At 44.4% G+C, this 23,193-nt stretch overlaps 1 protein-coding gene across 4 annotated transcripts in view; it reads right to left on the bottom strand.

The window, feature by feature from the left end:
- The window catches only part of IFT43 (intraflagellar transport 43), a 44,113-nt gene that overhangs the window by 6,080 nt on the left and 14,840 nt on the right, over positions 1-23,193 (bottom strand). For all 4 annotated transcript variants that reach the window (XM_039705514.1, XM_039705515.1, XM_039705516.1 and 1 more), the window contains 3 exons: positions 22,554-22,621; positions 10,146-10,178; positions 9,600-9,646 (listed from right to left, as the gene is read on the bottom strand). In XM_039705514.1, the coding sequence (XP_039561448.1) occupies positions 9,600-9,646; positions 10,146-10,178; positions 22,554-22,621 (148 nt within the window). The remainder of the gene's footprint in view (positions 1-9,599; positions 9,647-10,145; positions 10,179-22,553; positions 22,622-23,193) is intronic.

Raw genomic sequence — 23,193 nt, 5'->3', positions numbered from 1 at the left:
TGAGCATGGGAATGAGAAACTGTTTAACCTCTCCTGAACTAATTTATTCTTTTATGATGAGACTATGAACATTTCTCAGCAAGCACAAGTAAATTAAAAGCTACCTGGGAACAGAGCTGTCTTCACCCACAGAGCAGGAGAAGGTCAGATCCTTATCCACTTTTGACAGCAGAAATGTAAAAGGTGTTTGCAGGAAACTGAATTTCTTCACTCAGTGCTCATTTTGGCAGCTATTTCAGGAGTCTTCTCTTGCCAGTTCTCTTTTGTTTTTGTTGATCTCTTTTTACACTAGAAAAAGCTGTAAACTTAGGGCCCTGATCAGTGATGTTCCTTCCATTTTGTAGGTTCACAAAGACTCCTGGGTTCTCTAGTGCTGATTTTATCTCATTGCCAGTGAATTCCATGGAGAGATTTCTAAACCCCTTGCAGAGCACGACCTCCACTCTATTAGCAAAATTCAGGCGATCACTTAGAAATTCTTTCCAAAAGAAATTCTATATTTTATAGACACTTTGAAAATATTTCAGACAGAAGAGTTGGAAAAGCTCTGGGGGCCCCTGCCAGCCCCTCCAACAAAGGCCAGTGCACGCTTGTTCTTACTGCAAAGTGCAGATGCCTTGTCCATTTCTAGGCAGAAGCAATGCCCTTTAGGACTGTGAGACTGACAGGAAACAGTACATAAATGTCTCCAATTTTAAGAAAATATCAGGTCCCTGGGCTAACTGCTATCAGGGACAAATAGTTCCTGAAATATTTGGGTCTTTATTTCACTTGTTACTCATAACTACCGCTTCCCTCTGCCAATTCCCATGGTGCCAGTTCAGCAGAATCCCTCTCCCTTCTGTCTGTACAGTTTGCAAAGAGTCTCAGCTCTCGCTCATCAGCAAGGACCCAACCTTACCCCCACTGATTCTCCAGCCTCTTAATTGTTTTTATTGCTCTTCTTGAGATTCACATCTTTTTTCCTATAAGCTCTGGTAACACAGCTGTGTCGTGTCAGAATAATTTTTCCTTAAATAATAGGAAAAAAGATTCACATCTTTTTTCCTATAAGCTCTGGTAACACAGCTGTGTCGTGTCAGCTGCAGGGGGATAGCACAGCACGGGCTGTTGTGCTGCAGGGGTAGGCATATGCTCTACTTTTAATACTCCCACTAGCTGCAGGGAGGCTTTACATACAACATTAGTACATGCAGAAATGTTCACAGGACCATGTCCTCCCAATCCACTGCAACTTTTTCCGACAACAAAGTTGTATAACAAACCCCCACTCTGTGTGCTTTGTCACCCGCATTTTTCCTCTCCTGTTCAGTGTGGGGATTTCAGATCATTTTCCATAAACCTGTGCTTCTGGTGCAGAACCTTAACACATACATTACTGGCCAAGCTCTCATGCCCATGTAGGCACACCTCAGAAATGACTGCAAAAAAGGACACACCTTCACAGATACCAGCTCAGTGCAGTGAACAAATGGCCTGTGCAAAGATGAGTGAGCACCAAACGCTAGATGACAAATGCAAACTCCCCTCCACCTCCCAGATGGTTATGAACAAGTGAACAAAGAATGAAATCAAAATGAGCTTACTCATATGGAAGTTATGGTGTGGCAGGAGATACCAGTACCAAGTCGGCTAACTGGGGGGTTAAGTCACTGCACAAAACTGATTGTCCCAGAACATCTAAGTCCCAGCATATAATTCAGAATAATATTTTATTTGAACAGCTGAACTTAGCCAGGTCTTACACAAAAAGAGCTTTGTGACTAAGTTATGGCAAGGCACCAATGCTGTAAGACAGAAGTGTGTGAATGGGAGGAGGAGAAGATGGAGGGGAAAGAGTAAAGGCAACCCATGCTATATGCAGACAGTCAAAAAATTTTCAAGTCATACAGAAAGGAGAGCTTTATGTCTTCATATTAAAGTACATGTACTAAACATCACCTTTTTTACCTCTTAGCAAATAACTTACTGACAGGCAAAGAAGACAACCACAGAAGCAACAAGCAGGAGATGGGAGAATCAGTACCAATCTAATACCCAGCTGCTCCTGAAAGTTGGTAAATTGCACCTCCCCTCCCAGGCATGGTTGATTTTTGGTTTAGTAGCAACACCTGTAGGCTGGGTCTCTTAAAATCCTGTAAACTCACAGTAAGATCTGGTCCTTGCCCCAAAGAACTAAGTTGTCTGCTAAATACAAGATGGCACATGAATAGGGACAGATAAAATCTCTTCCAGGAACAGACAGGACAGACAGAACCTCTTCCAGATCAGGCAATAAATCACTGGCAAAGCTGCATTTAGAAACCATGTTCCAGTTCAGGTTGCAGTTAGTAAGAGTGTGCTGCTTACTCCCTAAGCTGCTTTAAGAGTACCCTGAGCCTCCATCCTGGCACCCACACACAAAGAAGACTCCATCTCACTCAGTCTGATCCACTTCCCCAGCTGGGTCAGTGTTTCAAAGGCCATTCAGAATGGACACTTTTGTGGTGAGTACTGTGTTGCCCTCCCTCTGCACACACCACCATATCCAGAGAACACAAAGAGGGCAGTGGCCTCTGGAGCTGGCAGTCTCCTACCATCAAGCAGGTATAAAAATGAACTTTATTTTATGTTGCTTGCTTATAAAATGTAAAACTGAAATAATTACAATACCTCTGCTGCTGCAAAACTTTGTTTTACTGAATGCTGTTACCTTCTGCATCACGTTTGGGGAATTTTAAACAGGCAAATGGAAGGTCTGATTGAAGATGAAGTTAAGTGAAAGAAATTGGTCTCATTTAGCACATGACAGGATTCATCTGTGTTCCCAAGTCCACTGAGGTAGCATCATGGGCGTTTCATATTCATGAGCTGCTGCGACACTGTGTCCCCTCATTTACAAAGCACCGTGTTCAGCAAATTCTGTCCCTGTGGACACTCTGTGCATTTCATGGTCTTGTCAGAGAGACATCAAACACTTCAGTAACCAAATACCAGAAAACGGCTTTAATTAGTGCATCTCAATGTAATAAATAATTTTTCTAAGTGGAAAAATGGAGAATTAAAAAAAAAAAAATAAAAAGTGGAAAGCAACAGGCAAAAAAAATCGTCAAAAAACCATAAAGAACAAGGGACACAGACAGCTTCTGCTGAACACACAAACAAGCTTGAAGCCTCTTGGAAGCTTTCTCAGGAGAGCAGCAGGCAAATGGAGAGAATAAAGAATGCTTCTTTGGATGCTGGGACATTAATTTCATAGGGATCTTTCCCTGACTGAAATCACCCTACTAGTAGGCCAGCATGGAGCAGCGTACCTGCCTGGTCAACCAGCAGGAAGATGAAAACAGAGTGAAAAGCAGACAAAACCACAGCTACCAGGGCACTGTCTCAAAAGCTGAGATAAGCAGAAGATAACCTGAGAGTCCCATGTCCCAAAGCCTCCTTCTGAGAAGAGGACGGTAACAGCACAACCGGGCCAAGCTGATAGGAAAAGTCACCCTGTGAGCAGGTGCCAGAGGAGTCACAGGATCTAGGGAAGGTCATACAGCAGATTCAGTACTGACCCTCCAGCCTTGCATTAAAAGGTTATACATTTGCCTTGCATAATATTGCATCTCAGCTAGATGGATGACTGGCTGGGGGGTGACATTCTACTTGCCTCAATAGTGTGGTGTGTTCATATTGCAGGGGACAGGCATCAGGCATTTCTGCTGCTTCCCAAGGCTGTGCTGACACAAAGGTTCTGCCCAGTTTCAGGCATTTGACGTGTGAGGAGAGGCACAGAACAGTCTTATCAGATGAGTTGCTGGGCTCAGTGCAGCGCTTCACAAGCAGTAATGCATGGCTTGTACTTTTGCAAGTAGAAGCAGACCCTGACAGCTTTAAAGGTGAGGAACCTCTTAATGCATAGGTTTCTTCAGCAGCAGCAGAAGACAGGAGAGACTGGAGGCCAGGTCCAGGACCTGGCATCCACCATGCTCCTTGAGGTTATCAGCATTTAGAGTGGTAACACAGCTCCTAGTCTTACCAACAGCCCCCTGACAGAGCAGTACACCTGCCCTCCTTTCCAGTAACATGTGTTTTCCTCTTTTCAAAGGCTGTTCCCTGCTCCTTTGCATTACTCTCCTGCTAAAACATACTCAGAAGGTAGTAGGGCATCAGATGAGAAGGTATGAGGTGTCCTGAGAGGGTCTAGTGAACTCAGAAACATAAAACCCTCTTCAACAACGCTGGAGATAAGGGACTTTGTGCTAGAGCATTACTGGGGCAGGGAAAGCAGCTTCTCAGGATGCTCCTGTGGAAGTATGTTCAGGAGCAGGCATGCCTGATTCTATTTCATCCTCTTCATGTTACACTGGAAAAACAAGACAAACTACACTTCTTTTATGCTAAATCCTTAGGTTTTTTATTTTTTCTTATATATATTTATTAAAAAATGCCTCTTTGATCGGCAGCACCCATGACACCTCCACATCCAGCAACTCCTCAGAAGCCTCCCTCCCTCCACACAAGGCCACCGCTGCTGACAGCCAGCTGGGTTTGATCAGAGCCACTCAGAATCGGATTTTCATAAGACAGATGAGGAATCTTACTGCTGCTTTCTCTCATATCAGATGAGAAACTGAGGAGGAGGGGGGACGGGTCCTGAGGGAACGACACTACAATCAAGGGCTATGCGGTTCTCTCTCTGTCCCTCCACTGCTGCAATTTTCAAAGGAGTTTGCCTCAGGCAGTTTTAAATGATGGTGTCTCAATTCTGTAATCATCTTTCAAGAGCTTTTTCTTAAAGGGTATTTTAGGTAAACCTAGTCCGTCAAATACATTTATGGACTCAGCAATCACAGAGCCAATATGACTGTGTATCCACCATATCGCAGAATTTAGCAACTTCCTCAGACTGTCATTTTCAGCCCTCAACAAGCTGTATGTGCTCCCTTGTAATTAAGGAGCCCACTGACCCTTGGCCAGTGGTCTGCTGCTTCAAGACAGTCTCTCAGGACATACTCTCTGCTCTCCCTTGCCTACTGTGGCTCTCAAGAGAGAGCCTTTCTCCAGCACCAGAGCTCTAGATCACAATGCCAGCAATTATTGGAGGAGTTCAAACTGGCCTGGACCAACAGCTCAGTGGAAACCATCAGGCTGGGCCAAGTCTGCCCTTCAGTGACTTTGCACAGAGACTCAGAGTAGTGCATTAGGTGGGGGAGCAGCAAAGGGGAGAGCTGTGGTGTGCTGAAAGAGCCACACATGAAGTCACAACGCAGTGTCACAGAGACCCAATAACCACTGACACTCTCTGCCCCAAAACCTTCTGTTCAGCCCATTCATAACACTTCCAAAACAGCATGTTTTTCACTCTGTCTCCGTTTCACTGATGCTCAGAACTTTTCATCCATTTATCTCTCCCCAAATCACTCCAACACTGCCTTCTGAGCCTATGAAGTAGCCACCTGCCATATCCCTGACTGTTCCTACAGATTCCGCCCTCTCTTACCCTCATGCTCAGCCACTGCAGCTGTCCTTGCAGCTCATGGCCTCTGGAATCCACCAGCACTTGGTGTGCTCTGTGGAAACAGCAGCTCACCAGGGAAGCAACTGGCAAAATTGATCAGGAATGATAGAGCCAACAATAACCCTCACTGTGCTCTATTCTCAGGTCTTTGGAGCAATATCATCATTGGTGGATATTTGCATGCAGCTCAAGCAGTGTTGGATATTTTATGGCTGTGAATTACAGACCTCTCACCTGACAGATATCACTACCCAGAAGGATTGGGGACCATGGCATCTGCCCACTTCCCCTCTGTTGTTCAAAGTCTGGACTCTTATCCTGTTCAAATGCAAAGGAGCTGCTGGCACATGCCAGAAGGGTAAGTCCTTCTAGAGTTTTGACATTGCATAGAGAGGTCTAATCATCAGCTCTGCTTCCTTGAGGAGGCTTCCCAGCAGGCAGGAAGGGGTTTTGCCTTGAGGGCACAGATCTTGTGACTGTCTCCTGGCAGCTTTCCTCACCTGCAGGTCAGGTTCCAGTTGTCTATGTAGCATGGTTAGGCTTTCATTTCAATCAGCTGTCTCGTTCACACACACTATCTCCTTTAAAATAACAAGCTGTTTGTTCCTGCAGACAGAAAATACACATGATATCCCAGTCCTCCAAGAAAAGCCCTTTTCTAGGAGCTATGCATCCCAAGAGTAAAAGAGAGAAAGCAAAAAGGGACTTCTGATGGTGGGGCATCAGATGTGGGAACACCTGGGAGAGGGAGAACAACCTTAGCTAATAAGTTCCCATAAAGTGCTGAGGAGAAAAATTCAAGGGCAAAGTACTAAGGAGAAAGACATCAGGGGGAATACAACACAGCAGTGCAGAACGGGTGGACAAGAAAGGAACAACAAAGAAATTTCTAGCCAAAGGACAAATCAGATTGCTAAAGTGGGGGAGGAATGTTAGCATTTCTTGCCCTGATAGGAAACAGCCCTATCTAGCTCTGTGACAGAAAGAGACACACGAACAGAGTAAAGCCCTCTATGCCCTGCTGGAGAAAGGAGCAAAGGGAGGATAAAGCCCTTCAACTTCAGCTTGGTTGTCCCATCTTCCCTCCCACCTCATGACAAAGGATAGTCTGCACGTGGCAGAAGCTCTTAGCTGCTACAGAAAAGGAAGCACTGTGCTGCAGACAGCACCTTTTAAATTCCACAGAGGGTCTCACATCTCCCATCTCGAGCAGTTTCCCTGCCATACAGAGCTCACTCACTGCTGCTCATTTTCCCTGTTGACATGGACAGAAAATTGAGCAATTACCCTCAAACTCCTCTCTCTCAGATTGCACAGATTGCTACATACAAAGCATTAAGCCCCCAATTGCCCCTGGCCGAAAGTGACTTAACTAGGCCTGTCCTTTAGGAATTAAACACTTTTGTGTTGCTTGTGAAGGTTTATTATTCCTCAAGTGTCATGCATTAAATCCTGCTAAAGCAGGTTTCTCACCATGCAGAGGACCTGGTCCCCCATGACAAAGTCCAGTGGGCACACACCCACTAACAGAGGCATTATCCATTTGCTGTGCCTGAGTTCTCACGAGTACCACCATGTGCTCAGGAGGGTCAGCACTAAGATTGCAGTGGCTGCTGTAGGAAATCAACCTCGCCATCAACTAGATAATCCAGAGCTACTTTTGGAGAGACGCTGCACTTTTTCAAAACTGTCTTGCACCTTCTGAGTTTCCCTGTGCAACCATAACAAATGGCTGAAACTGCAGATCATTCCATGCATGTCCCTGTCTGGTCCACCCACTTATTACCTCCCATACTGTTTCACTCATTCCACACAGCCTGAGAAGTGTCCATCCTTCTCCCCCAAACTCCCACAGAGATAAGGAATCAGATGCTATTTCATACACAAGCCAGGAGCAGTGAAAGAATTCTACTTTTATTTCTGAAACTACAAAGCCTGTCAAGCCCAGAAGTCTCCACTTGGCTGTACAAACTTCCCTCCACGTTCCACCTGCCAAACTGGGTTCTCTACAGCCCCTATACTTTTTTAACACGTTCTCAAATGGACTCCAAACTCAGAGCCTCTGGTTGTTAGAGATGTATAAATGACAACTGAGCACATTTCAAATTCATAAGAACACCTTTTTAAGGGCATATAGTTTTGTCCTTCATTCTTCTAATGAAAAGGTTGGATGGGGGACAAACAATGTTAATGGAATGGTACAGCTCAGCTTTTTAACAGGTTAAAGGAAGGCGATCCAAATGTATTGGTTGACAGCAGCAATCATTACGCAACCGCGCCTGTTCATATTAAGGTGTACAAGCTAAGACATTATGCAGCACAAAATAACCGTGACCCATCCTTGGGGATCCATACACCAATGTCTTGATTTTTGTTTGTTTATACTCTGGGCTTTACTGTTCTAGTTAAGGACACAAACTGAAGTGCAGTTCTATGCAAAGGGGAGGCTGATACAGCTCAATTTTCTGCACAGCCACAGCCACTGCATGCTACTCCCTGTCTTCTACGCTAGGCAGTTATTTGTATCTCTCTGCTTATTCAAAAAAGTAATCTTCTTCTGGAGTTTGTTTATATGTCACTCTTCTTCACTCCAGTTGCTGAGCTCACATGGAAAATTCCTCTCCCGGTACAGTTTGCCTAATCTCCTTGTCAGAATAGGAACACAACTATGCAATGCACCATCCATTTTAGAGATTTTTCTATATACAAATTAGATCCACAACCCAGCGTATTTATACCAGAAGCTGCCTGGGTAGGAACCACACTATATCTTTCTTCTAATGCATACATTTAATCCAAGGCTAAATGCCAGCTTGCAAACAATCCAAATTCAGCTGCTAACCACAGGTTAGACACAAATAAATAAGTGAAGTCTATTAGGATTCAGCATGTCTTCATACCACACTCTGCATCAATCCTATTCTATATTTATTACCCAAGGTCTTGGAGTGCTGAAAGTCACATGCTACAAACAAACATGTGGCAAGCATTTTTATGCCTGGCTAGCAAAGATAGTCATACTGCAAGTACATGACCAGGGTTCAACAAAAAGGACAGCATGTGTGCAAACAGAGCTGTTCAGAACAGACTACCAGCCTCAGTGACATACGCTGAAATTTAAGAAGCCCAAGGAACTTCCCAGGGGGAAAATTTAGTCTGTTCTGAAGATGCCAATGCTATAAAGGTGCCACTTCTGGCAGTCATATGTTGCAATGCTTAATCTGTCTGGAAGACCCAAATAAGTCTTCATTTAATCTCATTAACCATACTGATGTCTGATCCTTTGTGACTCCAGATAATTCTTCTGATGCTTGGTGATATTTTACAGATGCAACTTTTTATATACTCTAGGAAATTCTTAGTCCTTGAAAACTGAGGTACTTATTAGAGGCTTTAATGAATTTCTGTGCTCCCCACAGTTGTCTATTGCTTGTCTTGAAATTCATATTTTTACTGAGATTTCTCCTGACTCATCCAGTCCTAGAAGAGCAATATACACTATAAAGAAAACTAGTGCTAAGTCAGGAGGCCAGTAGATTTCATAGCAGCCTGTAAAGGGATGAGATGGGATTACCCACCAGTGTTTATGTTTAGCTTATGATCTATGATCTTGGATAAGGGCAAGCAGATTTTTTAAATCAAGAATTCCATCATGACAGAAACTCCAGGAAACAAGGATATTGCTACAATAGATAACAGATGCTTTAAGCAGAGCCTGCTACCACCTAAGCCAGAGGAGAGCAGGGACTTCTTTCACCATTCTTAATCTTTTATTGTGCTTTTAGCTCTCATTTTGCCCAGTCCGTTATTCTCCATGGAGGTAATTACAGAGAAAAGTGTGTCCTTGCCACTTTCCTGCTTTCCAAGGGTCCTCCCTAATTCTGTGTTCATGAAGAGCCAGAGTTGGACTACAAGTTCACTTCCTCATCCTCCCTCTCCATCTCCTTTACCCTTTCTCCCTCATTCACCCAGGGAGACCTAAGCAGCTCCTACATTTGTTTACCCCCAGAGTGGTTAATTTCCTTGCAATTTCTTACAAGATGCCTGGGCTCACTTTACTGGAGAGCCCCTAGACATGCATGAAGGCACTTCTTGCAGTCAAGTACCTTACCTCCTCCATCATCTGATGCCTCCAGGCTCTGCTGTCTAAGACGATGGCTGCAGCAAAGCACAAGAAAGAATTTCAATTACAAGCCCAGAAAAACATCTTCTTGTGCCCCCTTCCTCCCCACAAACTGCAAAGGAGAAGAGTTTCCAAGTATGCTGTCAAGGAGAGAGTTTCCAAGTATGCTTAGCCCACATGGAAGACTGATCTTCCATACCATTCAATGCTGGGCTCAGCAGAAATCTCACTTTAAGCAAGATGTACCTAAGACAAACCCCTAGGCTGAAGACAGTAGGGCCTGGGGTGGGTCTGGGAGGAAAGCAGTGGCTTTCTCATTTTCTTTCTTTCTATTTTATGGAAGTGACAGATCCATCATCTACTCTATATCCAGGGAACTATAGAATGACCAGCCTGGCTCCATCCCAAGACACATGATATGAATGCCTGACAGGCTCTGCATCCTTCCCAACTTTCAGATCTTGGTGTACTGGTCAGATGATCAGATCAGATGTAAAAGTTGTGGAAGAAGTCTCAGCGACAATGGGAACTTACTCTTCTACTTCTTCTGCATGCTTTCTTCCTGACCTGCAAGACAAGGATGGCTTATGTTTAGAAAAGGCTAGAGAAAATGAAAAACTTCACCTTTCCCTATATGATTGTTATTGTGCAAAACAGTTCCTGCATGAGGTCTGATACATAACACATCATACCTTAAAGAGTTCTGAGTGACTATTAAGCCAGTGTATCAAAAAGTCCCTGAGTGAGACATACTGAAACAAAACCACTTGGGTCCCAAAAGACAGCCATGCCTAAATATGGCAATATCCCCTGGTTCTTTAGTTTCTCAGATACTTTTTTGTCCCCTTTACCATCAGCTGCAGGTAAAGCTGGCCATACCTGAGTAGAGAGGTTGGCACATTAAGGAGTGAAGAAGGTGCTATACTTTGTCTCCCTACTCCTGAGAGATCAACAGTTTCTTCCTCCCCATGGTTGTACATAAAGATTTTCTCACTGCCTTTCAGATTAGGAGTCCCACCTGAGCTGGCCAAGCTCAGGTCATGCAGTCATGGCAAAAAATCAGGGTTGATCAGGCTGAGTTAACAGGAGTTCATAATAATAACATGGCAGGGAGGTGCTGGCAAATGGCAGCTCCCTTGCTCTCCACCCCAGCAAGCCCAGAAGTAATTCAGCCCCGATTAGGGACGCTTGTTCAATATTCAAAATGTAAAACATGGAGATTGCTGAACCAGCACTTTGAAAAGTTAATTAAATGCCAGGTTTCTTTTTAGCAGATACTCCATCACTCGCTGATTGCTTTGGCCATTTTGCAGAGTGAAGTTTCATGTCTATGTGTTGGGAATAAATATTCTCCCGTCCCCTGAAGTCCAAGTGTCATGACAAAGAATACATGGGGCTCTCCTCCATCACATGCACTGTCCCAGGATGCACCAAGATGTAAGAAAAGTTGCTTCACTGCCTTGCATTGCTCTTTTCAAAGCACTTTGTGACATGGCACAGGCCTCTCCTCATCTGCTTTCTGTTCTAGCAAGCCACAGTCTTCATCTAGCTCTCCTGTGAATAATCTACTCTTTTAAGAGCAAGGACTAGGGCAGAGAGGATGTCTAGCTATACAGAGAAGAGGTATAAGGAGAAGAAAGCCCTTTGTCTCTACTGCTCTCTCTGGAGCTTGCAGTCTGTGAGAAGCTAAAGATGACACTGAATCAGTGATGTGAGCCCAGGAACATCGACTGCTATAATCAGAACTGCAGCTGTGTAGTGACATCTGCACCTGGGCTTTCAGCTATATCTGCACCCTCCGTTCAAAGGCAAAAATGGAACATAACTGGGGAAAGAGCTCTTCCAGTGAGAATGAACTGTCCAGCTCCATCCTTCTCCCCAGTGGTAGCACAAAGTACTTTTTGTGAACCTCCTGATACTATGGAGGAAGAAATAGATGGCTTCAGAGAGCCCTCCACCAGCACCCAGTGGTGTTTAGTTTCTGAGAAGATAGAGGTAGAAAGATGATGCAAGATTTCTCCTATTTTATTCCTCCTTTATGCCTTCACAGAACTGGTTCCCACATAGCCTTGCCCTTTTCATGCTGAAACATCCCAAATGATGGCATTGCACAGCCATGCATAGATTTCCTGGGGGTTCAATTTAACAGCTTCTTGGGATGATCCTGTTACTCTTGATGATTGTCCAACCCCAAGTAACACTCTCTCCCTCAGTACTCACACTCCTTACATCTTTGCTCCTGTCTCCAGGCAGGAATGAAACACTCCACATGTTCATACTTCCCAGGAGAAAAGGTCACTACTACTATCCCTGTAAGCAATTTCTGTTTCTTCTTCCTAAGCTCCCTGTCATGACTAATATCCAGGTGGCCCACAGGGAAGGCAGTCATGTTAGTCTTAGAGGCAGAAACTGCTTTGCTTATGTTGTGAGACTTAGGCTTTCTCAACTTTTCCGTCTTGTTAGGAAAGGACTTATTCAGGACAACAAGCAAATACCTCATTATGAAACAGCTGCACTATACATTGGAAAAAACAGTAATCTGGGGAACAAACTCATCATTAGGGATGGGGGGAATAGCCCCCTTTAATACCAGAGCCCAGGTGTTAGAACTCTCCCATCAAAGACCATTCCTTCCTCTCCCAGGGCAAGGGCCCCTTTAATACCAGAGCCCAGATGTTAGAACTCTCCCATCAAAGACCATTCCTTCCTCTCCCAGGGCAAGTTACAGCCCCATGGTGAGTGCCCCCAGGAGAACACCTCAGTCCCTGTGCCACAGGTGCCAGTGGTGGCACTGGGTGAGGCAAATCTCTCATGCTGACAGTACGGCAGCTTATACAGAGCATTTATATACTAACAGCACTGGTGCAGGAGCTAGAAATGACTGCTCTTCTGTTCAGGAGAGACATCTGCTTCCAGTCACCTGTACTGGATATGTCTGTTAATATATGATTTGGTATGGCATTATTTGATGAAACTAGCATTTCAAGTCAGCTCATGAGCTCACGTGTAGAAAACTATCCCAAAATATAGTATGAAGCTTCTATAGCACAGGAAGGAATTGTATGTTTACACTCTCTGTAGCCCTAATGATCAAGCAAAAAAGATATCATGCAACCTGCTATTTCCTCTATTTTTTTATTAAGTTTTCCTTTTATTTTGTTTGGTGCCAAATTACTTTGTGAGTTCTTGTTTCAGACTAGGGGGAAAAAATCACAAAACATTCTTGGTCTAACTAGTCTTTTGCTTTTTTAGCAAAACTGCAGTACCTAAATCTACGTAACAAAGTGACTCTGAGGGGAAAGACAAGCTTTGTCTTATGTTTTAAGGTTAAAAACCTCCAAGGCAGCAAGAGAAATCATTAATATCTTCAAAATCTTCAAAAGGTGCCCTACCTTCAATTCTGTCCATTCCATAAACTTAGCTGAGGGCTACCTAGAGATAGTATTCCTGCAGAACCAATCACCTGCTTGTCTCTGCTCTCCAAGTACTATGGGCAGCATCACAGGATTTCTTCACGATGTTATCACATTGCTATGTGGAGTACCCTTTCCTAAGAATAGTCTCATCTTACCAATGCCAACTGGCACACATTGAGACCAACACTTCCTCCTTCAGGAATATCAGGTCTAGGTAAAAACAGCACCCTCTTCATTCATCTTGTGAGCTTTCTAGCAGTGAGTGGAAGCAGACATGGAATGAACCTGACAAGCCAGCATACACAGCATCTCTACTCTTTTCTGATGTTCTCAGCAACACTCCCTGCTTTGTCTGCTGCAGCAGCAGGCACAGCCCAGGGAGGGCAGCAACAAGGACTTACAAAATGAGCAATTTAATATGAACTACAGATACAGTCACTCAAGTAAGGATAAACAAAGCAATACCATCCCAGGAGCAGTGCTCAGAAATACATTCATTCTCCTGTATTATACACCAGCCACTCCCCATTTTTATGAGACAGGAATACATCTGTTTTTTTCACTTATGTTCCAAGTCCATTGAACCTGGAGGGGCAAAGAACAGGGACTCATTCCATCCGCTGGACAGTTCCCTTTAAACTGCCTTTCCCTGAGAGGTGTCAGCACTCCTAAACATAATCATAATCCCAGAATATTCCTTCTGGCTTTGGACAGCTGCTTATCCCCTCTCTATTTCAGGGTATTGAATAGCTGTGAGACTGGGTGAAAGACCCTGACAATCCTTGTGTAACCCCATGGTATGTCACTCCCAGTACAGAATACCTATCTGTCTCCTAGGTCTGCCCTCCAGCAGAGGATATAGATCTCATCTCTCTCTTGAGTGTTGTCTTTGCTCAGTTCTGCCCAGGAGGAATCCTTCGTCCACATCAATGAGAACGGGTTAAACCGGAGACCTTACAGCACCCTGATGTACAGCTGAGCTGCCTGCAACTTCTGTGCTGAAGGGTGAAAGGCAGTTCCAATGTAGACATCATCTCTGTTAAACTGTTTCTTTCTCATTTAATGGGCTACCACGGAGATCTAAATGGAGATAAAGTGGCAGGGCTCAGAGAACAGCCAGGATGCTATCTTTATGCAGCATGACAATGTGCAGTGGTTAATTAGACACCGTTAACCTATTTTAGCAGAGGACATAACTGGGATGAATGGAGAAAAACGTCCTTGAAAGCTTTTAATGTCCACAGCTCCTGAGAGCTCCAGACACACTTGCGTCCTGCACCGCGCCACAGCCAGGCTCCAAGGAGTTCTCTGTGCAGGACCGGAGGTTCCCTCCTGCCGCCCGGGGAGGTGCGAGGGCGGGCGGCACAGCTAAGGAAAAGGGAAGGAATTACCGCAGCTTGCTACAGCGCGTACGGAGGCGGCGGGACGGGAGCGCCCGGTATGGCGCGGCGGAGGAGGAGAGAGGGCTGGGAGCGCGGGCAGCCGGCCCGGCTGCGCTCCGCCCGGGCGGGGGGGCAGCTGTGCCCGCCCCGCTCCGCTCGGGCCCGGGGCTGCTTCGGGCCGCGCCGCCGCCGCAGCCACAGCCACAGCCTCCACAGCCACACTGCGAGCCCCAGCGCGGGCCGGCCCGGGCCCGCCGCCCCTGGGACCGAGGGCTGTTCTCAACTTACAGGGCAGCGCGGGAGAAACTCGTCTGCCCCTGTGTGTGTTGGCCTGTTTCCTGGCATGCCTCAACCACTGCTACGAATCACGTGGAACCAGAAAGCCGCTCCAAGCATCCCTCTTGCTAAAAGAATGAAACAGGGGAAAAAGGAGAAGACGAGATGCAGAGATGTATTTTGTTTGGAGACAGTAGGGCGATCAAGGGGCGGGCAGAGACAGGCTGGGTGCCCTGTGAGCAAATCGGCAGCCGGCGTTCTGCCTTAGTGCTTCCATCCAAAACCGTGACCCACCTCAACACCGAGGGCTTGGGTCAGCCCACAGGGAGGCACGAAGCCTTTTGCCTCTCGGGCAAAGACTGTAATTCAGGTCTAGGCCTGAGGGAGGAGGGGAAAAATATTAAAAAAGACGTTGTACTTTCTTGCTGAAATGTTCCTTAAACGCCCATCACCACAGTGAGTAGGCGGTGAGCTAGGAGTTGCAGCTTGTTCAACAGCCTAAGGCACAACTGAGTTACACATCCAGTATGACACACAAGTGCTAAGTGATAGTTCTCCGGGCTCTCCAAGGGTGGGTCTCAGCCAATGCTTGTTTGCCGTGGCACAGGAAAAGACACATTCACCAAGACTGTCTGTAAATTAGGACTGCTACCCGTGCTGGAAAGCACCACGAGGTGCCTTCTCAGCTATTCCATTCCACCTTCTCTGGAGCTCTGATGTTTTAAGTTTCCACCCTCTCTTCCTGGCTTGCAACAGCCTGGAAAAGCCAGGTCTTCCTTTACAAAATTAAGGAGTTTAATCTTCACATCTCCTACAATCGAGGCAAGTTTTGCCATTGACTTCAGCATGATTATGAGCCTTTACTTTCATCATAGGATGTCACCTTACAGCCCTCCACTTCTTAGCACTGGATGCATGGCTATCTGTATCACTATAACGGGGTTTTGGGCAGACACACACGTTTTAAAACTGTAAGGGCCCTGCCATCCACCTCCTGGCCCCTCACAAGCTGCCTGTGCTGGTCAGAGCGCACGCTGAACACACTGCCCCAGAGCATGGCTCTGGAAGAGCATGGCTGCAGCAATGAGCAGGCATGCTCTGTGATGGGATCTCACACTGCTGCTGGTCAGCTCCAGCTGAAATGGACTTGAGAAGCACTTAATCTCCAGCTGAAGTGTTTTTGTTTGTCCTCATGTCCTAATATGCGGGCTTATTCAACAGAAACAACGAAGGAGGAAAGCTCTGGCAAGCAGGACTTTAGGAACTGGCACAAAAGTACAAGCTGCCAGAGTGCTCCCGAGGATCACAGAACCTCAGCCCACTCACTGCATCATTCCTGAACCAGATGTTCCCAGGGCTCCCCCTCTCGCTCACTGGTAGAGAACTGACCAGCAGAGCTATTCAGAGCTCCCACTGAGCAACAGAAAAAACAACAACACTCAATACAAATTCCTGCTGTGTGGGAAAACAGAAAGCAGTGCTCAGTTTCTAGAGGTATCCACCACATATCTTTGGTCCCTGAGAACAGGGGCTCCTATCCAAGTGATCATGTTCTTGGCCTCCAGCAAGCACAAAGCCCAATTCTCCCAAAAAATTACTCTTGAAGTTACAGGAGCATTTCAGCTTCCTTTTACAGGAAAAAAGCACACTTCTGGATCCTCATGTTATAGCAAAAAACTGACTGCTAAAGTAGACAGCAGATGTATTTAAGGTTGCTTGGGTTTTTTTCCAAATCTCACAATAGAGAACAAACCCATGATTAGGAGGTTCAAAGACCTTTCACTTATGACTGGCCTCACTGAAAACATTTATATGAAAAACAGTAGAAAGAATTAGGTGTTTATTACTGAATGGTGTCTTGGTCTGTCATCTGAGAGCAACAGCTTCTGGATGAAGATATTTTAAGAACTTGGATTAAGAATTTGAGAATAGTAGAGGAGTTTTATGGGGAAGGGGGCTGGGGGAGGGAAAAATAGGGCCAAGCAAATACATCAAGTCATCTCAGGTCCCTTTCAATAGGTAAACTGCATTAAGCTAGACTTCACAGCCAACATACAGGTGACCTACGATGGCCAGACAAGCTTTTAGCCTTGGCTATGACAGATACAAAAGGGTTGGAAGTTGCATGTATTCTTCAAGAAGGTTTTGCTATTTTAAAATACAAATATTTGGAACAGCAATAATAGCATCCCCTAAATTTGCTGGGAAATTTCTTGGAGATGCAGAGAAATAAGAAAGAAAGATGCTTTGTCCTCAGTCATTAAAAAAAAAAAAAAAAATCAAAGAGACTTTACCCTGAGAATACTCAGCCACTTCAGCAGCTTACATGGACCATTACCAAAAATGTCACACTCCTATTTTTGTCATGCAAGTTTCATTTCTAGGGGAGCAAGAGGCTGCAATCCTACTAGACCTTCCATTGCCCAGTACCTTTCCAGAAAAAAGAAAACATCACTAACTGGGAAAAATTAAACAGAAATCTAGGTTAAAAATAAGAGAGGAAAAAAAAAGAAAAAGAAAAAAGTAAAAATGGTAAAAAAAATCTTGAAAAGAAAAAAGGGGGGAAAAAAGGAAAAAGAAGAAGCAAAACTCTTTCTCCATGCTCCTCTGAGCACTGCAAAGACATAAATGGACATAAGTCTAACACTTTCCCCTTGCAGGAAATTCTTGCAAGTCACACTAAGCACGTTTAAAAGCAGTAAAAATCCCAGTTGACATCCAGGGCACTGAGAGATTCTCAGGTAACTCTTCTGTCTTTTAGGGACTTTTCTTTTTCTGCCAGTTATCTTTACTGAGTCTAAACAGAAACACCAAGGAGAGCTCACCCCAGCAATGACATGAAGGGACAAGAGGACAGGAGCTTGTTAGCATTCCTGGAACATCCAGCCTATTAAAAAAAAAAAAAAAAAAAAAAGAGGAGGGGGCAGGGAGAGAGAGGAAAAAACCCACCCCTGGGCCTGCACATTGCAGCTCACCGCCATCTTGATGTCCTTGATGCGTGCTGATGGCATGGAGGTGGCTGGCACCAGATCAGCCCAAGAGAAGGAATGAGAGGCCAATGGAGATTTATGTGAGGAGAGTGAGATGGACAAGGTAAAATTGTCAGGAGGAGTTGTTAGAAAGTAAAATATATTGTGACAATTCCACTCCTGCCGTTCATCAATAAACTGACAGATCATTTAGTGTCAATTAGGAGTGATAGATGGACAAGTCCCCATGATCCTGGGCCAAAATTAATGGCTGGGAGGGAGAGGGTGATTGAAAATGACGGCTGACATTGAGAGGAAAGTCCTGAAGGTCCCCAAGGGGCCATTACTTGCCTCATTCCCTTGCAGATCAATGCAGGGACAAACCCAAAAACAGACACTTCAAGACAAAACTTAATCAGACTTCCTTTTCTTTCTTCTCCTTCTAAGTTGTGCCCCCTCACTTGGCAGCCTTGATCCTCTCTGCCTATACTTTTCACTTCACTAAGGACATCCACAGATGGCTGCAAGCTGCAGAGCAAGACATCCCCCATACAGCCAGGAGTCTGGCTCTGCTCCTAATGTGGCAGTGTCACAGAGAAGTCCAGACTGAGACTCGCCACAATGCTGCTGGATTGGAAGTAGAGAACAGAAGCAATGACACAAGCTTTCCCCCTCTGTCCCAGACCAAGAAACTCATGAGCACTTTACTACGCCCATCTGCAAGACGGGGATTGCTAGAGGTTCTACAACCACGCACTCTCAGGGGTCATTTCTTATAGAGAGAATACAGGATAGTTTAAGCCCATATTCTTGAAACAGGAGGTTTTTAACTTTACTTATCTCTGGAGACCTTGAATCATAAAACCCCTTAATCTCTTAAATAACTTTCCTCCGGCTCCAGGGTGCAATTTCACCACTGCTCACCATTCAGAGCCTTAAATGATATCTATGCTATTAGAGGGGCTGGGTTACCCTCCTCTAAAGGTCACCCCAACTGCATCCTCTTCCTTCCTACAGGCACTTAATATTCACCTTCTTGACAAATCCATTCCTGGACACTGTACCACTTCTGTTCCAAAATACTTCAGCATGGTCATTTGCCTAAACAAGCCTTGATTATTCCAGCTCTGTGTGGCCTGTCAGTCAGAAAGGGGAAATGTCAGTTGTAGCTGAAGCACCTGTTGCTAAACTGCCATCATCCGTGTAGAAGAAATGAGGTACATGTGCAGGCACTGGAAGGACTTCCTACTGAAAGCAGCACTTGTGTTTGCTTGCAGGGCTACCTGAAACAAGCTGTTTATTCCTTAACAACCCTAGCTGCTGCCTGCAGAGCTGTAGGCATTTTACGGGGCTCATTGCAAGACCAAAGGGATCAAGCACCTAAGCAAATTGAGAGACCTAAGAAGCAAAGAAATTATGATACTGTTAGAGAAGAAAATAGAAGAAATTCTATGAGGAAAGTCAGAGAGACAAGATCAAAAGAATTTGCAATTAAATGAATCATGGAAGCACCCCTCCTTTATCAAATCCTCACCAGTATGAAAAACTGAGTTCCCTTTTCCTTCCCCCACCGGCAGGCACTTTGTGTTTCTTTCTTTTGATGCGTGAGATAACCTGACATTAGAGCTTGCTTTGCTTGTCACAAGTGTCAGCACTGATGTCATTAGGGACATCAGCACAGCTTTCAGAATGGCACTTGGGCTCCATCCAGTGGTTAGAGAGCTGCTTCTGTAGGAAAACCCAGCTGTAATTACTGCTATTTATCTCAGCAGGTTACTAGGCCCCAAGTGGCAGCCCAGGTTCTTGGCTGGTCCCCTTTCTGCTGACACTGGGGCTAGAATGTTGCTGGGACAACAATGAGACCACCTCTTCTCATAGAGAATGATTCTTCTGAGTACCAGTTCAACTAGATACAGCAGATTCAGGTACAGATGGCCCTGGTAGTATGGAAAAATTAATTTTCTGTCACTACTTTGAACCACTTAGTTGCTATTTGCAAAGGACCTGGGGGTTTGCTCAGACACTTACAGTGGTCCTCATCATTATCCAGATTTACAAAACGGGACTCCTAGCAATGACAACTGTTCTATAAGAGTACTGGGAGTGCAAAGTAATCTTCCCACATTTGGCATTCGAAAACATGAGTAAAATAGATCATTTTGATAGTTCTCAGCAATTTCAATATCTGACACTTGCAAATGCTATGGGAACTCATGATAAAATACTGTATCTCACACACCATCTGTGCTAATTAATTTAAAAAATAATTTAGGTTGGAAAACTTTAAGAGTCCTTGTCCTCTTCCTATCTTGCAACAGTCTGGGAGAGCAGCAGTCTGATGGAAATAATCAGCAAGATGGTGAGAATATTTACAAGTTTACATAAGCATGACATGAGCTGGGCAGGTAAGGGACTAAAAGAGAGCACAAAGGTAGAAAAGCAGGTTACAAACTAAATTCTACTCTAACATGTGCCAAATGGAAATAAAAAGAACAATTTCAAGTGATTGTTTCATACTGATAAGACTCTGAACTAGAAATATAGCAGAAAAGCATCCATGCAGGAAAAGCAACACTTATGCAGTCGTAACTGACTGAATCTGTCAGAAACAGAACTAAAAGCTAAGAGTTCAAATGGAGAAATAATAACATAAATAGCTACAAGATCATTGCACAAGTGGCTGCAGTATTCCATCTGACCCACAGTACATTTACACAACACAGAAAATCTAACTTTAGCCTCATGTGAGCCTCACTCTGCTCATCCTTCCTTTCTAAGTGAAAGAAAGAAATAATCAGATTTTAGCATTGTCAATTCTGAAAATCAAATTACTTCTAACAGAACTATTCCCAAGTGTAGGTTCAGTTACACTGTCAAAAAAGGGCTTAAACCTAAATCAGATATAACAACAGAAGCATGTTATTCTAACTACATCTACACTAGTGAACTTGGAGCAAGTTAACTTGATGGCTTCCAAACTGAGTCAAATTGGTTGAAAAGCTGGGGGGAGATAGAGCCTGAGAAAACAGAAACAACAAAGCTACAGCAACATTGGTATGACATCAGCCGATGACTCAGAGTTTTCACATGAAGGCTTTACCCTGGGATATGTCAAAAAGCAAGCCCTACAGGCCAGCATCTCAGACTTTTTTAAGGGAGAGAAGAAGAGAGATCAGCTTGGGGAGAATACACAGGAAAGGAAAGACAGGAGAATTAGTTGTACAAAACCCTTGTACCTCATATGACTGGAGAAAGTCAGAACAAACTTCTTAATAAAACTTATTCAATAAAAACCCTTATTACAAATGAACACTGTCAGATATGACATTTCACATGCATGATTCAGCAAGGGACACATGTTGGTCTCACATCCCAGTGTGCAGATTCTCAGAGACAGAAAGTCTGCAATCCTGTGTCCTGTTCTGATTCTCCAGATGAACTACATCCAGTGTCATAGAAGCCTTTACTCCAGACACCTACAATGTCTTGTAACCCATGCAATCGAGATGCTGGGGGAGCTACCACCTACAGCTACTGCTGCAAATCTATAGGATAAAGCTAATGCCAAACAATGGAAAACATGGTAAAATAGCACATGGCACAGTGGTGTTACATTAGGAACCTGTTCACTGTCCTTCAGGGCACATTAGGCACAGCCCTGCATATGTATCACCTCCAATGGAGTCCCTCACCTACCCAACAATCCTACAAAGATCCAGGATCATTGGTGGCACTTTTTTAATACCCTGAGGTGGATGCATCTTTGCAATGGCAACTTCTAGCTGCAGCCAGCCTATGAAAATAACCATTATCAGGGTTAAACTGGAGAGCAAGAGCAGTTCAGACTGAGATCTTAATTCCCTTGCTTTATTCTAGTCTCCAGATTTCCAGACTATTTATTTTTCAGAGACAAATGGAGTGATAATTTTCCCAGGAAAGTACTGTTTTTTGGAAAGGCTATCCCAGAATACAGACCACCTTTCTTCCCCTCCCAAAAAATACTGACTGTATAACAGGTTTCTGGAGTCCTCATCCATTCTCAGTTTCGGACAAGAAAATACATAACTTTTCATAAATCAGAGTGCCTCCAAAGTATATGTTAAGACATACAGACTTTCATTACAGGCCTTTAACTACACAAGCAATCTCACATCACTCCACAGCTCAGCCTTTCAGTTCTGTGAATATAAAATATAATATCAGCATAACTTCTAAGCTTGGAACCACAACTATTTGAAAGCATGTAATCTCCTCCCCAGTCTGAATTGTCCTTTAGTTTTCATAACTATTCTAATACCATGTCCAGATACTTCCTTGTCTTATGTGTCCTTCATGTAAGCATCAGACTTCTCAACACATGTTCTACAATTTGTATACTTTTTCCTCCCATCTCTTCTTGCTGACCATCTCCATCCATCTCCATTATACCATAACCCTATACACACATAAACATTGACAAATTTCACCTTTACTGTCGAGGCTGATCACTAAATCCTGATGTATTCATTGCACTCTTGTCAGTGTGGTGCTGTCATGTGTCACTCTCCCGGAAAGGACGGAACCACTCAAATCCCCCCATCCCAGCTCCTGCATTTAACATGCTTATTATGCTCTTGACTCCTTCCAGGCACTGTACCAGGTAAGGAATATAATATAATTTGCCACTGGCAAACAGGGACATGTACACAGTTCTAAGCCTCGCCAAATCAATTAGCCAATGGAACCAAGCAAAAGCAATACTTCAAATGGCTTGAACAAGTTACACTGATATTGGAAAGAAAGACCATCTGAAAGACCCAGGAAAACTGTTCCAATGTCTGTGACAGCAAGGTCCAACTAGTGATGTTCCTTCATTCCACACCTAAACCCCTCTTAAAAAGGAAAGAGGTGAGGACTCACTTGGTAGGTGCCAGTACAGGATCATCTGCCCAGCCTCCTTGCCGGCGTGGGGGCTTAGGTGGTGGAACCTTTAATAAAGAGAAGAGACATGTTACAGACAGCTCCGGTCAAGCCAACTGAGACACCAGGTCCCCACATTAATGTAATACTTTACAAAATAATGGAGAGGTAGTGTTTAAAATGCTCTTTAGTCATAAAATAAAAGGAAGACAAAAACTACAAGTTTTTAAGCTTTTCTGTAAACAAAAGATGCATCACCCTATCTTGTCAAGTTTCAGGTCTATGTGCCTTTGACATTTGGAGGACACACAGTACATACAGTAGCTGACTGATCCACAGAGGGTGTGCTCTCCTGACAAAATAGGGTTCACTGGGAACTTGTTCATCACTGTTGCCCACATATCAGTGGGAGGTATCACATTATGCCTTTCCTAGGGTACAAGACAGCATGTTTTAGACATCTTGTTTTACATGAGGAATTGTTCCTAAAAAGTTTGCTTTTGTCCACTGCTTAGAATAGGAGGATAGATGCCAAGTTCAGACAGAGTGATCCATACCCAAACTCTTCCAAAGTTAGCTGGGATGAATCCCACCACTGCCACCACTGAAATCCAAAGGGGAAGATCATCTGGAGCTTAAA

The sequence above is a fragment of the Passer montanus genome, unplaced genomic scaffold (assembly GCF_014805655.1).
Source record: "Passer montanus isolate IOZ18808 unplaced genomic scaffold, ASM1480565v1 scaffold18, whole genome shotgun sequence".
NCBI lineage: Eukaryota > Metazoa > Chordata > Aves > Passeriformes > Passeridae > Passer > Passer montanus.
This window is presented reverse-complemented; position numbering and strand designations above follow the sequence as displayed.